Genomic DNA, 14190 nt, shown 5'->3' on the forward strand with positions numbered 1-14190 from the left:
TCAACTTTGCATACATGATTAATCATTTACTACACTAGCACTTATTTTAGCCCTTGAAATTCATTTAACTTAAGATTGGGCTAGGACTAAATAGATCCAACAAAAATTGATAGCTCATTATCATTGGCATTAGCAAGAAAAAAAACATAAGATTTGTGTTTCAAATTCACTATAAGAAATATTTTCATAATATTAATCCATATGTTGTGAAATTATAAGGATTCTTTGAAATAGATGATCAAAGATAATAGTGTTTAACATTGAATAAAACTAATGTGACATGTAAAAAAGAAGAGTATATATATTCAAGAGCGTTAAAGCACTTTTGGTAAAACTAGCAACATGATCTCCACTTTCAAGAACGAGAAAAAGACTTTCTTCGGGAGAGAGGCAGAAGGAGGGAGATGCTGAACGTCATGTTTGCTTGGCTTATAAGCCGTACTTTTTTAGCCAATAAATAATATTTTTCTTTCACCACAACCGGCCAAACGAGCGGGACAGAAAACATTGCCACCAGAGCTTCCGTCCAAAACCTACCGATGTGCCGTCGCAATTCCACAAAAGCAGGCACTGGCGAGGTGGAGCGAGGAGGAATCCACCCAGGCGGACGCACCCCGAATAAACGTAGGCCACACACGCGACGCCGCGAGCGGCTCTGCGAGAGCAGCGAGCGAAACACACCCTGTCCGCGTCGGCTCCAGCTTCCAGCCGCCAAGCGGAGCGGGGACGCGCCGGCTGGTCGCTGGAGCCAGGTGCGCTGCCCGCTGCGCGTGGGAAAGGCGCCGCCGTCATGTGACGTCGCCGGCGCTCGCACGAGCCCCACCTCCCCGCACCACAGCCATAATACTACTCCGTCAGACCACTCTCTCCTGCCTGCCCGCCTCTCCATAATAAAAATCTCCCTCCTTCCTCTCCTTTTCTCTCTCTCTGCCTCTCTTTGCGCGCCTGTGACTGTGATTCTCTCCGCTGGCGCCGGGATGCAAGGTGATTCTCTTCCTCTGTTTTCTTCCCCGCCTCTGTTTCCTTGCCAAGATTCCTTCCGCTTCGGCGTTGTATTGTATGCTCTCTGCCATGGCTCCGCGGCCGCAATTCTTCTCCTCTCGTTTCGCTGGGCACGCAGCTACGTACAGCCCTGGTTAGGCATGCATGTCAAGTACGGTAGCTTTTGCGGGTGGGTTGCTGTTGATTCCGACAGCTGATTCGAGGGTTTTGAGGTTTCTGCCATGGATGCCCACGGCTAAGCAATTGCTGCTCGGTTCATTCAGATCTGTCCTGTCCTCTGTCTCGTGTTGCGTGGTCACCGGAGTTGCAGCGTGAATTCGGTGGCTCTGAGGGGAGGCCCTTGCTGCTCGAGCTCTGGACTGCTCTTCAGGTTTTGGCCAGATACTGCTCGCGATTTGTCGCAGACCAGGTTTTGGCCACTGGAATCTCTCTCTCCGTCTCCGATGAAGGTGTCCGAGACAACGATCTGAGAGTTGGTTAGTGTACCGAGGTTTACGCTAACTATTTCCCCGTTTTGATTTCTTTCTGAAATTGTTCCTAAATCAAGACTGGAGTAACTCCCTTTTTTTTTCAAAATCAAATCAAAGCGAAGAATCTTTATCCTTTCTCCATTTCAGGCAAGCGGCAGCATATCCCATCACTAAACTAGTAAACTTTGTTCATGGCATGTGTCGGTAGGTAGCCCAATTCGGTGTGTTCGGCCGATTTTACTCTGCTCGAATTTTCGAGGTTGCTTCATTTTTTCCCACTTCCAATGTTTTTTGGGGAACATGTGTTACGTAGAATACTATTATAGTTCAGATTTTCCTTTTGAGAACTTCAAATTTAACGTGAACTTTTTGTTGTTGTTGCAATTAGCATAATTTTGCATGATCTCTACGAACTTCCCATGTCTGATTTCACTTTTTTTGGGCGGACGCCAGCAAGATTTCACTGAAAAGAACCGATTCTCATGGCCCTGATATTCTTTTTCCGCGGCTATTGGAATCGCTGTATCGTCGAGTCAACTGAATCGCTCTTCCTATTGTCTTAGAAAATTTGCTCAAGGGTATGAGCTCTCACCCAGCTGGCCAGCTGTTTGTAACGTATAGGAATTTTTCTTGTACGGTTTTAGGCATACAGTACGTATGACCTGAGCAGACCTGAATTATGTACTTCTGCAAGAAAGGTTTGTACGGGCTGGTATCATCATTACCGACTGATTCATGAACAATCGTGCATTAAGCTATGTGATATCCATTTGTTTTTTTCTCAAAATTGTTTGCATAACGCCGCAACCTATCTAGGGATCGATAACTAGGAAAGTCAACTTGATTAGCCGAGATGTCAACGTATCTTTTTTTTTTGGAGAGCAGAAGATTTTAACATGCCTTTGTATTGCACAAACTCTTGTTCTCAAGTAATCATGGTGGTCCTCAATGATTTTATTGTCTCAGGCTCATGTTTGTGCTTGGCATCTTTTTCTTCTTCATTCATTCATCAAAACTAACTCTAGCACCCAAGGTAAAGCTAATTATCGGAAAAATAAAAGCCTTATATCAAACGCAAGTAGAATAGTTAGGCCACTTGTTGTTTTACTCTGTTTTTTTACCTTCAACTATTAGTGTACCATAGTTGTGGTCTGCCAACAAAATATAGATCTATTTTTGATAAAAAAAAATTCTGGTCAACGTTCTTCCTAATTATGATTGGTTGTTGTCTGTTTACTGGCGCTACTATAATGAATCATTTTCTCAAGTGCGGTAAATAGAGATTTTCCTTACGTAGTTCTATGGTTAAGTTCAATTGCATGACTCGGTGGATGGTGTCAATTATGAACCCTAAATAATAATAATAAACCATTCTTACTTATTGAGCACCATATTTGGAGTACAAGAATTTCACGGGATAGTAATTATATACTGTTGTGAAATTTTTGCATGCCAAATGGGATCTAAGTTTTTTCTAGAACAGAATCTCAACGATGTTTCTACTCCTTTTTGCAGTGTTGTAGTCTGAAGAATTCGCTGGCAGCGCACCTTGGCTTCCTCTGCTTCTTATTGATGATCAACTGTCAGTGAACATAACTATACAGTTTAGTCTATCAGAGAGGTCAAGTACCTCCTGGATCACAATTTTTATACTGGAGCAAGACAGTAATGGACCGGGCAGACACATCTGGCTTTGTTAGCGGTGGATCAGATGGTACTTCACTGCTGCTGATATTCTTTCACTTCGTCTACTCGACTGTGCACATATAAGAGATCAGTAAAGTAAACCACTGATCTCACTGTGCAGAAATACAGTCTCCTCATTGTTGTTCGTCCACCACCTTCACTGTATTTTTCAAGTACTCAGCCTAGATGAATAACGGTTTCGCGGGTGTCCTCCACCGCGGAAACCAGGCTCTCATGGATGATTCTGCAGTGTCAATTGGTTTCTCAGTGACGAGCTACACAACGGGTAGCCATGGTCAGAATCAGATAACATTTGGCACAGACCAGCTGGGTTCAGCAGTGAACAGTAGCAGCAGCCATGGCCACAGAGGTTTTCAGAGGCCGATTCATGCGCCTGCTCAAGATGATGGATGCAGGCTAGTCCTCGGGCTGGGTCCGACGCCGGACCCGGACGTTAACTCTTGTGATTGTGATCAGCAGCAGCCTGCCGGAGCAGACAAGTCGAGACCACCTGTAACTTTGTTTGGCCAGAGCTTCTCCTTCGCTGATCCAGGGGCTCTGAGCCTTGGGATTCATCAGGGGCGAAATGCTGGAGCAACCAAACACTTGGGCGTAGCTGCCGGAACCATCATCTCCTTTTCCACTGTTGATGAGGGCTCCACGTCCGCCAGGAGAAGCTCCGGCGGTTACATGCCATCGCTGCTCTTCGCGCCTCGGCCAAACTATTCAACAGCCGAAGAGGAGCAGGGTTTGCTAGATGATGCAGACGACAGTAATGACGGTACTGATCCCCGCGGTTTTCAGCTCAGCCCTGAACCTTCGGCATCCATGACGGAGGCTTCATTTGGTGCTCCACGCCGGCATCCCAAGAAGTGCAGGTTCAAAGGGTGCTCCAAGGGCGCGCGAGGCGCGTCGGGCCTGTGCATCGCTCACGGCGGCGGGCAGAGGTGCCAGAAGCCCGGGTGTCACAAGGGCGCCGAGAGCCGCACGGCCTACTGCAAGGCCCACGGCGGAGGACGACGTTGCCTGCAGCTCGGCTGCACCAAGAGCGCGGAAGGGAAGACGGATCACTGCATCGCCCATGGCGGCGGCCGACGGTGCGGCTACCCTGACTGCCCTAAAGCCGCGCGGGGCAAGTCCGGGCGGTGCATCAAGCACGGCGGCGGGAAGAGGTGCTCGGTCGAGGGCTGCATCAGGAGCGCCGAGGGAAGGGTCGGGCTGTGCATCTCTCACGGCGGCGGGCGGCGGTGCCAGTTCCCGGACTGCCGCAAGGGAGCGCAGGGCAGCACCCTGTACTGCAAGTCGCACGGCGGCGGGAAGCGGTGCGTCTTCGAGGGGTGCGGCAAGGGGGCCGAAGGCAGCACGCCGCTGTGCAAGGCGCACGGCGGCGGGAAGCGGTGCATGTACGAGGGCGGCGGCGTCTTGTGCCCCAAGAGCGTCCACGGCGGCACGGACTTCTGCGTGGCGCACGGCGGCGGGAAGCGGTGCGTGGTGGCCGGGTGCAGCAAGAGCGCGCGCGGGCGCACGGACCGCTGCGTGAAGCACGGCGGTGGCAAGCGGTGCAGGGTGGACGGGTGCGGCAAGAGCGCGCAGGGGAGCACCGAGTACTGCAAGGCCCACGGCGGCGGGAAGCGGTGCAACTTCGGCGGCGGCTGCGAGAAGTTCGCGCGCGGCCGGAGCGGGCTCTGCGCGGCGCACGGCACGCTGGTGGCCTCGCAGCAGCGCCGCGGCGGCGGCGGCATGATCGGTCCGGGCCTCTTCCACGGCATCGTTCGGTCCGCCAGCGCGGCGAACGTGAACAGCGACTACTCGTCGTCGGGCGTGAGCACAGTGTCGGACTGCGGCGGCTCGCCTGAGGCGGCGACGAGGAGGCAGGAGCTGATCCCTCCCCAGGTGCTGGTCCCCCACTCTATGAAATCCTTGACGGCGGCAGCCGTGCAGCCACCGGAGAGGAGCAGAGAGGGAGGGGCGGTCGCCGTCCCTGAGGGGAGGGTGCACGGCGGTGGCCTCGTGTCGTTGCTTGGCGGGAGCTTCAGGAACGTCGACGTCGACAAGCTCTGATTCAAACAGGCAGCGCTTGAGGCTCGATTTCTACTTCTACAGCTCTTTTTTTCTTAAAAAAAGAGAGAGAATTTGCCATTTTTCTGTTATAGCTGTCAGATTATTGTTTGTGTATAAAACACTTTCTTGTCTCCAGATCGAACTTGTATGGTGAAATTTAGGTTAATTTTGTTTCCCTTGTGTCATCAACATCAAGGGTGAAGACATGAATTTGTTGGGGCTTGTATATGGTTGAATTATTCGTAGCAGGTCCGAAAGCTTTTGGGATGCGAAAGCTTTGCTACTGTTGCTGTTGTGAATAAGATCAATGTGTAACAATCAAACTTTGCTGCACTGTGCTGAATTATCAGATGATGATTGTCAGTAACACGTTTCGCTGCAGATGGTTATTGTGTTTACTATGGTATTTGATGATAGCTACAAGTACAATGCTGCCCTAGTGATTATTTTGTGTTTGTTACTAGAATTTGGATTAGTCTTTGCAACGTCTTTGTGGATTTTGCTTGAATTCCAGTGCTACCAGACTCATGGCATCTCCCGTTGTGGTATCTTAACTAGCTCATAGAGATCTGTCTCAACATTTTGCTTACTCAAAAAAGAAATAAGAGAGAAAAAAACTATCGAAAAAGAGAGAGAAAAACTATCTCTTCGTTTCATACTAGGCTCAAATGAACTACAATGCCGTACTAGGTGCGCCTAAAGAAGATTCGGGTAGCGGCAGCAGCCAAAGCTAGCCGCAGTGGCAATGACGGTGGTAGAAACACTACTGCAAGTATTTTTTTTCTCTGTTAATGGCTACAGACAAGTGTTTTTAGATACAGACCCACAACTTCTAACACACCTCTCTACCATTGCACTAAACAGTCATTTGTGCGTACACATAGGACACTATATTTTTTTTATAAACATTCTGTAATCTTGTATCTAATATTTTAGCCCCTAAATTATTTCAAACAAAAACTTTTCAACTACAAAGTTTTATATCTTGTCAAGCTCTATAATTCTGATATAGGGTGTGTCTCCATCTGTGATAGTTTGAAATTTTCAAAAATTTGAATATCAAATCTAAGAATTTTGAAACTAACATTTGGGACTCTAGATGTTTTCAGACTGCAAAGTTGCAAACTACATTGACAGTTACAAGTTTGGTATAGATCATGTTAACATCTGATTTTCATTTGAATTTTCTAGATTTTAAATCTTAGAGCATAAAACAAATATTTAGGAATCTAAATGACTTGAAATAAAAAACATGTGAACTACAAAGTTATTGGGCGTATTGAGAAATATAACTTTTGTGTAGATCATGTCAACATCAGAGGTTGTTCGAAAAATCTAAATTCTAAATCCTAAATCCTAAGTTTTGATAGCTTAAATGAGATTTTTGTTTGAACATAAAAACTTCATTTCATGTCAACAGTTTCAAATAAAAAAATTATCTACTACTCCCTCCGTCTATGAAAGAATGCAATTATGTGATCAGTGCCGGTGAAACTAGCTCAAGTTTGATAAGTCTATAGTAAATAGTAGTCGCACAGAGCTCTACAATTTTGGTGTAAAGTTTGTCTTCGTCTGAATTCATATGAAAAAGTTATGGTGGAGCAACTATTTTTAGAGGCGGACCCTTAGAACGACCGTCTTTGTTAATCTATTTATAGAAGCGGATCTTTTCAATGCCTGCCTATCCTTAGATCGGTGTGTAACAATCAAACTTTACTTATTGGTACACTGTGCTGAACTATCAGGTGATGATTCTCAAGAACACGTTTTGCTCCCGAGGGTTATGTGTTCATGGATTATCACATCATGGGACTCCTGGGTCCACTGGCTTGGCATGACAGGGGTACATTCTTCTTTGGAGTTGGGATCAAGCTCATAAAGTCATGATATAGCGCTGCTTCTTTTTGTATGCCCATATATCCAACTGGCCGTCTGACACTTCTGCGGGGGGGCCCTTGTTTTTCCGCACAAGCGGATTGCATGCAATGATGCTCCACAAACCTTCACGGAAAAGGAAAGCACGGCCGCACTGCACGCGCGGCGCAAGTACCCAGAGCTGATCCGGCAAACCACCGGAGCCTTGGTGCCATCCACTACCAGTAGTGCCGCGTGCAACGCACGTAGCACTGGCAGCCGCTGGACCGGAGCTAGCATGCATCATCAGACGGCGAAAACGCGCAACACGATGCAGATCGCTGGACCGCAGTAGCTAGGGCCCAGAGGGGTCACAAACCAAGGAGCGGCTGGGGGACGGATTACCTTAAATTTCTTAGACATCTCTACACGGGCCCTTCTCCAAGTGTGAGACCGTTCGATCGGCTGGACCAGCTGCTCTTCCAGTTCCAGTTCCAGCGAAATGGCAAGAGCTCCTCCTCTGCACCAGCTGTCTGCTCTTCTCGCCTTGTGCCTTGCCGTGGCGGTTTGCTTCTCCGGCGTCGAAAATGCTGCAGCGGCGGCCGGGAGCAGGAAGATGGTCGGTGTTCACGAGCTCAGGATGGGAGATTTCTCCATCAAGGTCACCAACTGGGGGGCAACTCTCATGTCCGTGATCCTCCCCGACTCCAAAGGTAAACTAACACTCCTCTTCCATGCTTCGTAGGAGTAGAGTTTTTTTTGTGCAACGACAGAAGAAAATCGAATGATCGAATCATCAACTTTGAGCATAACGACTCTGGTTTTTTCGCATCGCAGGGAACTTGGGCGACGTTGTGCTCGGCTACGACACCGTCGCTGAATATGTCGTAAGATCGATCGATCCTCCCCGCGCAGCACAGCATTCTGTTTCAAACTTGCTTTACTTTCTTCTCGTCAGTCTTGTCTACATGGATGTATCATGTATGCTGTCTTGTGTGAAACTGAAACTGTGAATAATGTGCAGAACGGCAGCGCCTACTTCGGGGGTCTGATCGGCCGCGTGGCCAACAGGATCGCCGGCGCTCGGTTCGTGCTGGACGGGAAGGCCTACCGGCTCTACCGCAACGACGGCAACAACTCGCTTCACGGTGATGGACTGCTGCTGCATGCTGAGAGGCTCTGCTGATTGCGTTGCTCCGACTCGGAGCAGCTGTGTGATGTGACTGTTCCTTAGTTTTCTGTTTCTGACTGAAGAAGACTGATGTTTCTACCGCAACATCGGAGCATGCAGGTGGCCACCGGGGGTTCAGCAAGGTGATATGGACGGTGAAGGAGCACGTCGGCGGCGGTGACTCCCCGTACATCACGCTCTACTACCATAGCTTCGACGGGGAGCAAGGTATGTACCGTGTGTTGGCTCTTCATTATCTCCAACAGCGTGCACAACTACATATTGGGCAGTCGAGGCAGCAGGGGGCACAGCCAGAAATGTTAGAGGAGGAAGGGGGTGCTTGGTTAGTTGGTTTGTGTATTTCAACTGGGTAGCTCCTCAGATGATGGTTAAGTCTCTCCCCGAGTATTTTTGGCCGTAATTCACATGTAAGCCTTTGCTTCTCTCTAATTAAGGGCTTGTTTGGATGAGCCCCTTCGCCCCTAACACGTGGGTCGGAGAGAAGTAATAGGAATTGATCAGATAAAAACTAGTTTTTATTTTCCTCTGCGATCAATTTGTATGTATTGGGAGGGAATGAGTTTATCTAAAAAAGGCTATAGGTTATTATTAGATGAATAATGTTGATGAAAGCTACCGGATAGACCATATAGCCCGAAACTCTTGAGTGTGGATTATATATACGGCTGAAATGTCGAGTGGCATGTAGATAGATGCCCTCTTTTTTAACGAACGGCTCCTTTCTCTTTTGATGGTACTCCTGCATCGGTGCTCCTATGAAACACGCCATCTGTAGATGAGTGAGTGCCGGAGAGAATATTTCAGTGCGGCACCAGCGATCATATGGACACGTGGACTGTGGTCCGGTGTCGTCATCTCGGAGAAGGTCTCTTTTCCTGCACACGCACACGCACACGCACACGCACACGCACACGCACTTTCCGTCCCTTTTGCACTTGCAGAATACGCTCTCGGTTTTTTTAGATTAACGTACGCGTCGGCGTCTGCTTTGCGATTGTTTGTTTAATTAAACCAACTACTAAGCAGGGTTTCCCGGCGCCCTGGACGTGTACGTGACGTACCAGCTCTCGTCCCCGTACGGGCTGAGCGTGCGCATGAACGCCACGGCGCAGAGCAAGGCCACCCCGGTGAACCTCGCGCACCACGCCTACTGGAACCTGGGCGGCCACGGCAGCGGGCCCGTCCTCGGCGAGACGGTGCAGCTCTTCGCGTCGCGGTACACGCCGGTGGCGGACGTCGCCACGCTCATCCCGACGGGCGCGCTGGCGCCCGTGGCCGGCACGCCCTACGACTTCCGCGCGCCGGCGCCCCTGGGCGCGCGCCTGGCGGACCTGCTGCGCCGCGGCGGCGGCGTCATCGCGGGCTACGACACCAACTACGCCGTGGACGTGGACGATGGCGCCGCGTTGACGGCGCTGCGGCCGGTGGCGCGTGTCTGGGACGGCGCGACGGGGCGGGCCATGGAGCTGTGGGCGGACCAGCCCGGGGTGCAGTTCTACACCAGCAACGGGCTCGGCGGCGTCAGGGGCAAGGGCGGCAGCGTGTACGGGCGGTACGGCGCGCTGTGCCTCGAGACGCAGGGGTTCCCCGACGCCGTGAACCACCCAAGCTTCCCGTCGCAGATCGTGAGGCCGGGCCAGGTGTACAAGCATGACATGGTCTTTAAGTTCTCCTTCGCCTAGCTTCTAGCAACAACATTGGTGCATGCGGTTCATCTCTAGTGCTCTGTCACCTTGGTGTGTCGTGATTAGACTCCAACTACTCTCGAAGGACATCCCCAAATAATAATGTGCTGCGGAGTATGACCGAATTTTTTACTATTTGGCCGTTTTTTTCGAAAGTTTCTCTCAAATAGACCCTTGACGGAAAGAATTTCAGAAATGGACCCTTGGCTCGGCGCCAGAGTGACTGGCGCCGAGCTCGGCGCCACGGTCACTGGCGCCGAGGTCCTGGGCACGGGAAAATGGCCTGCCAGGGGCTCGGCGCCAGAGTGACTGGCGCCGAGACATCTGCATTTAACCCAGCCTGCACTTCTTCCCCGAGCTGAATTTTTGCATATGTCTGTCCCACAGTAAAAATCAAATTTGACAATGTCCAAGTCATGGTAAAAATCCAGGCTTAACAAATTTCAGCATGTCCATCTCATGGTAAATTTAGAGACTTAGCCAAAATTTTATATATCCATCTCACGGTAAATTTAGGGACTTAGCCAAAATTCTAAGTTGCCGGTGATTGTGAGGTAGGGTGAAGTGGCGAGAAAAAAACCCGAGACGGAGGAGAAATAAGAGGAAGAACGCTCGGGGAAGAAGTGCAGGCTGGGTTAAATGCAGGTGTCTTGGCGCCATTCACTATGGCGCCGAGCTCGGCGCCAGTCACTCTGGCGCCGAGCCCCTGGCAGGCCATTTCCCCGTGCCCAGGACCTCGGCGCCAGTGACCGTGGCGCCGAGCTCGGCGCCAGTCACTCTGGCGTCGAGCCAAGGGTCCATTTCTGGAATTCTTTCCGCCAGGGGTCTATTTGAGAGAAACTTTCGAAAAAAGGGCCAAATAGTAAAAAATTCGGGCAGTATGATGGTTTTATGTATGCCCGCCTTGTACTGGGTAATTCTGGGCCTGTTTGATACAAAGATTAATTGATAGCTAGCTAAAAATTAGCTAAAATTAGCTTTAGTACATGTAAACAGAGGGCTAATAGATAAACTAATTTTTTAGCAACTACTCCGCCGTTATTAGCTAATGAGCTAGTTAACTAATTTTTAGTTCCAAACAGTAACTAGCCATGTGTATCAAAATAGGCCCTTAGACTTCAAAATTACTAAATGTCACGGGGTTGGAACCGCAGCAAGTATTGTTGTTTGAGTCGTGTCAGAGTACGTGTCTCCGGTGGCTCGGGTGGACTCAAGAACACAAGATTCACAGAGATGATGTAACGGTTTATCCTGGTTCGGGCCGATCGATGCCCTACGTCCAGCAGCTAATGATCCTTATATTCAAGAGCACCGAAAATCAGGAGGTTACAACAAAGTGTACAGGAGGTAGAGAGAGATTTGGTAGGGGGCTAGCTCGGTGCTAATTCTGAGGTTGCCGAGCCTTCCCCTCGTCAGAGAGGAGGAAGACGACGGGTGCGATGGAGGAGCACTCGGTGCCCCCCTCTAGGTTGCTCTGCTCTCGGTGCCGAGCAGGAGCGGATCGATGAGGAATGGAATGATCTATCTTGGATTGTCCCCCTAGGATCCGACCTTATCCCTTATATATCGAAATAGGTCAGGTACATGTCGATATGGGGGTATATATGGCCATCGGGCCGGCCTGGCACGACCCGCAACTTCTCGGGCCGGCACGGCACGTCGTGCCTGTGGACCGTGCTAGCACGGGCCTCGTGCCTGGCATTCGGCCCAAGCACGGGCCTACGGGCTGATTTTCGGGCCGTGCCAGCCCGACTAGCCCGGCGAAAATATCGGGCCGTGCCAGCCCACAGCCCGCAATTCTGTAAACACACCAGCAAATTCAGCTCTAACTTTAGTTTTCAAATTTGGAATCAAATTTCACAGAAAACATAAAGGATAAGAGATCACAGATTCACAATCACAACTCACAATCACAAGTTCACAACTAGACCGGATTCAAAGATAACAATTAACAACTAGACCATTGACCAGTGATCAGTCACAACTCACAAGTATGAAGTAAACTCACAATCACAAAATAACAATGCAGAAACAAGACTTAAAAAGATAATTGAGCTGTGTGCAATGCTGCCCCATTAAAAACCTTTCTAGGTAAAACTCACCCTTGTGAGAAAACCTAGAAAGGAAAAAAGAGTGCAGCACAGCTCTTATAATGATAAGTTCAAAGTTTAGATACAAATGTCACTCTCAGTTTCATCTCAACTCTCATCTCTCATCTCTCCTCTCAATCTCAAGTTCTCAACTCACTCTCATCTCTCATCTCTCATCTCTCAACTCTCTCAGAACAGATGTACCAGCCGAAGTACCAGCAGAAGTAGATGCAGAAGCCACTGATGTACCAGCCGAAGGAGCCCCAGATGCACTCTGAATTTCTTCATCAAGATATTGATGATCGAAGTAGCTTGCCAACTCTTGGTTGTCTATTGAATGTTGTAGTCTTCGTTCTCCCAACTCCCAATCCTTGATGCAAGCAAACATCTCCACATGTTCGGGCAACAAGCGTCGGCGCCGCTCTTCAAGTATCCTTCCTGTCAAGCTGAAGCATGATTCTAAAGACATAGTAGACACTGGAACAGACATTATATCTTTTGCCATTATAGATAAAACAGGAAAGGTTAGTTTGTGGTCACGCCACCAGAGAAGCAAATCAAAGTCATTTTCATATGCAGTGACATTATCACTGTCCAGGTAAGCTGTGAGCTCACAACCAACAGATGCAGCAGTTGAAGTTGGGGTAGGGGATGGACCAATAACACCAGAGGCTCCAGGGCCTCCAAATATTCTTCCCCAAGCCTGTTTTCTCTTACCAGTTTAGCCTACAGGATGTGTAGCCCTTCTATTCTTAGCTGCAGCAAACTTGCTGTCATACTTGGCAAACAACTTATAAAGTTCAGTTTTAACAGAAGCATAATATGAACTGTAATCAACACCAAGGTTTTCTTTTAGAATTACCAGGACATTAAACAGACCTCTCATCTTATCTCTTGGATCAAGAATGAAAGCAAATGAATACAACAGAGGTATATTTTCCTAGCATTTAAGAAATTTTAGTTTCATCGGATACACAACAGCTATCAGATTTTGATCCTTTTCACTTTCATTCAAATGAGCAGAAATCTCAAGCAGATGATGCAAAACAAGAGGGCTAGTTGGATAGTACACACCAGAAAGAACAACAGTTGATTCATAAAATACTTCTAGGAACTCCAATACCTTTGCAGCTATATGCCAATGCCTTGGAGTTAACAATTCAGCCCCAAAATTAGCATTAATGAACACAGAAAAAACTTCCTTATATGGCAGCAGGTGTTTAAGAATAAGGTATGTAGCATTTCATCTAACATCCATATCCAAACCAAACTTCCTAGGTCTTAAACCTTGAGCATTGCAGTAGTTCTTAAATATGGCAATTCTATGATTAGAAGAATTCAAGAAGTTAATAGCAGTTCTAAAATCTTCTGTGTAAGGTTTGAACCTCTTTAAACCAGATTTAACAATCAAATTTATGATATGACAAGCACAACGTTGATGAACAAGGTGATAAGTTCTTTTATTAGGATCAGAAGGTGTAGGGGCTGGATCAGAACCTAAGTATCCTGCAAACAAAGGTGTCAAAGTTTCCATTGCTTTTGCATTAGAAGAAGCATTATCTAGAGTAACATAAAAGATCTTGTCAATCAAACCAAATTCCTCAATCATAGAACCAATTTTTTCAGCAATGTTCTGACCAGTATGCTTCACCTCCATCAATCTCAACCCAATTACCTTTTTCTGTAGCTCCCAGTCAGCACTCACAAAATGAGCAACTACACTAATGTAGTCCTCCTTAGCATTACCAGACCAAATGTCAGATGTTAAACCAACAGATGAAGCACCACGCAAAATATGATTCATAAGCATATTACGACGTTCAGTGAATAACTTACTTAGGTCTCTAGTGGTGGCCTGCTGGGAGACCCTAGTAAAAATAGGGTTATGAGCACATTGAATGTACTCCTCCCATGCATCAGTGTCACCAATACCTAAGGGAAGATCAAGCCTAGCAATCAAGCGACACAGCTCCTGTCTAGCTACATCAGGTTTATAGTCCTAGTTACGCAAACCATTAGGATTAAGCGCAAGCCTAGACTAAACAGTAGCACGTCGATTAGTTTTTTCCATACATGATTTCTGGTGCCTCTTCAAGTGCCCAGTTCTAGAAACAGATCTAGCAGACAAAGTAGCCTTACACATTTTTCAA

The 14190-nt window shown here is 48.1% G+C and overlaps 2 protein-coding genes across 3 annotated transcripts; both read left to right on the forward strand.

Annotated features, from left to right (window-relative positions):
* Window positions 1-841: 841 nt before the first annotated feature.
* LOC136467211 (uncharacterized) lies at window positions 842-5570 on the forward strand. 2 transcript variants are annotated; one of them, XM_066465810.1, is made up of 2 exons: window positions 842-984; window positions 2988-5570. In XM_066465810.1, the coding sequence occupies exon 2, from the start codon at window positions 3345-3347 to the stop codon at window positions 5217-5219; it is 1875 nt and encodes a 624-aa protein (XP_066321907.1). In that variant the 5' UTR covers window positions 842-984; window positions 2988-3344; the 3' UTR covers window positions 5220-5570. The 2 variants fall into 2 exon arrangements, with proteins under 2 accessions (XP_066321907.1, XP_066321908.1); XM_066465811.1 differs by lacking the exon at window positions 842-984 and adding an exon at window positions 1054-1478.
* A 1807-nt stretch (window positions 5571-7377) lies between these two features.
* Window positions 7378-10075, forward strand: LOC136463640 (uncharacterized). The gene is made up of 5 exons (XM_066462613.1): window positions 7378-7786; window positions 7911-7960; window positions 8098-8221; window positions 8365-8472; window positions 9292-10075. Exons 1-5 carry the CDS (start codon window positions 7576-7578, stop codon window positions 9945-9947), a joined length of 1149 nt encoding a protein of 382 aa, XP_066318710.1. The 5' UTR covers window positions 7378-7575; the 3' UTR covers window positions 9948-10075.
* Window positions 10076-14190: the final 4115 nt, after the last annotated feature.

Source organism: Miscanthus floridulus, chromosome 7 (assembly GCF_019320115.1).
Source record: "Miscanthus floridulus cultivar M001 chromosome 7, ASM1932011v1, whole genome shotgun sequence".
NCBI lineage: Eukaryota > Viridiplantae > Streptophyta > Magnoliopsida > Poales > Poaceae > Miscanthus > Miscanthus floridulus.

What these genes read in the sequence shown, in the direction of transcription:
- LOC136467211 (XM_066465810.1), top strand. Translation starts at nt 3,345, where the DNA reads ATGAATAACGGTTTCGCGGGTGTCCTCCACCGCGGAAACCAGGCTCTC.
- LOC136463640 (XM_066462613.1), top strand. Translation starts at nt 7,576, where the DNA reads ATGGCAAGAGCTCCTCCTCTGCACCAGCTGTCTGCTCTTCTCGCCTTG. An exon ending in ACACCGTCGCTGAATATGTC is followed by an intron (nt 7,961 to 8,097) that starts GTAAGATCGATC and finishes AATAATGTGCAG; the next exon opens with AACGGCAGCGCCTACTTCGG. An exon ending in TAGCTTCGACGGGGAGCAAG is followed by an intron (nt 8,473 to 9,291) that starts GTATGTACCGTG and finishes ACTACTAAGCAG; the next exon opens with GGTTTCCCGGCGCCCTGGAC.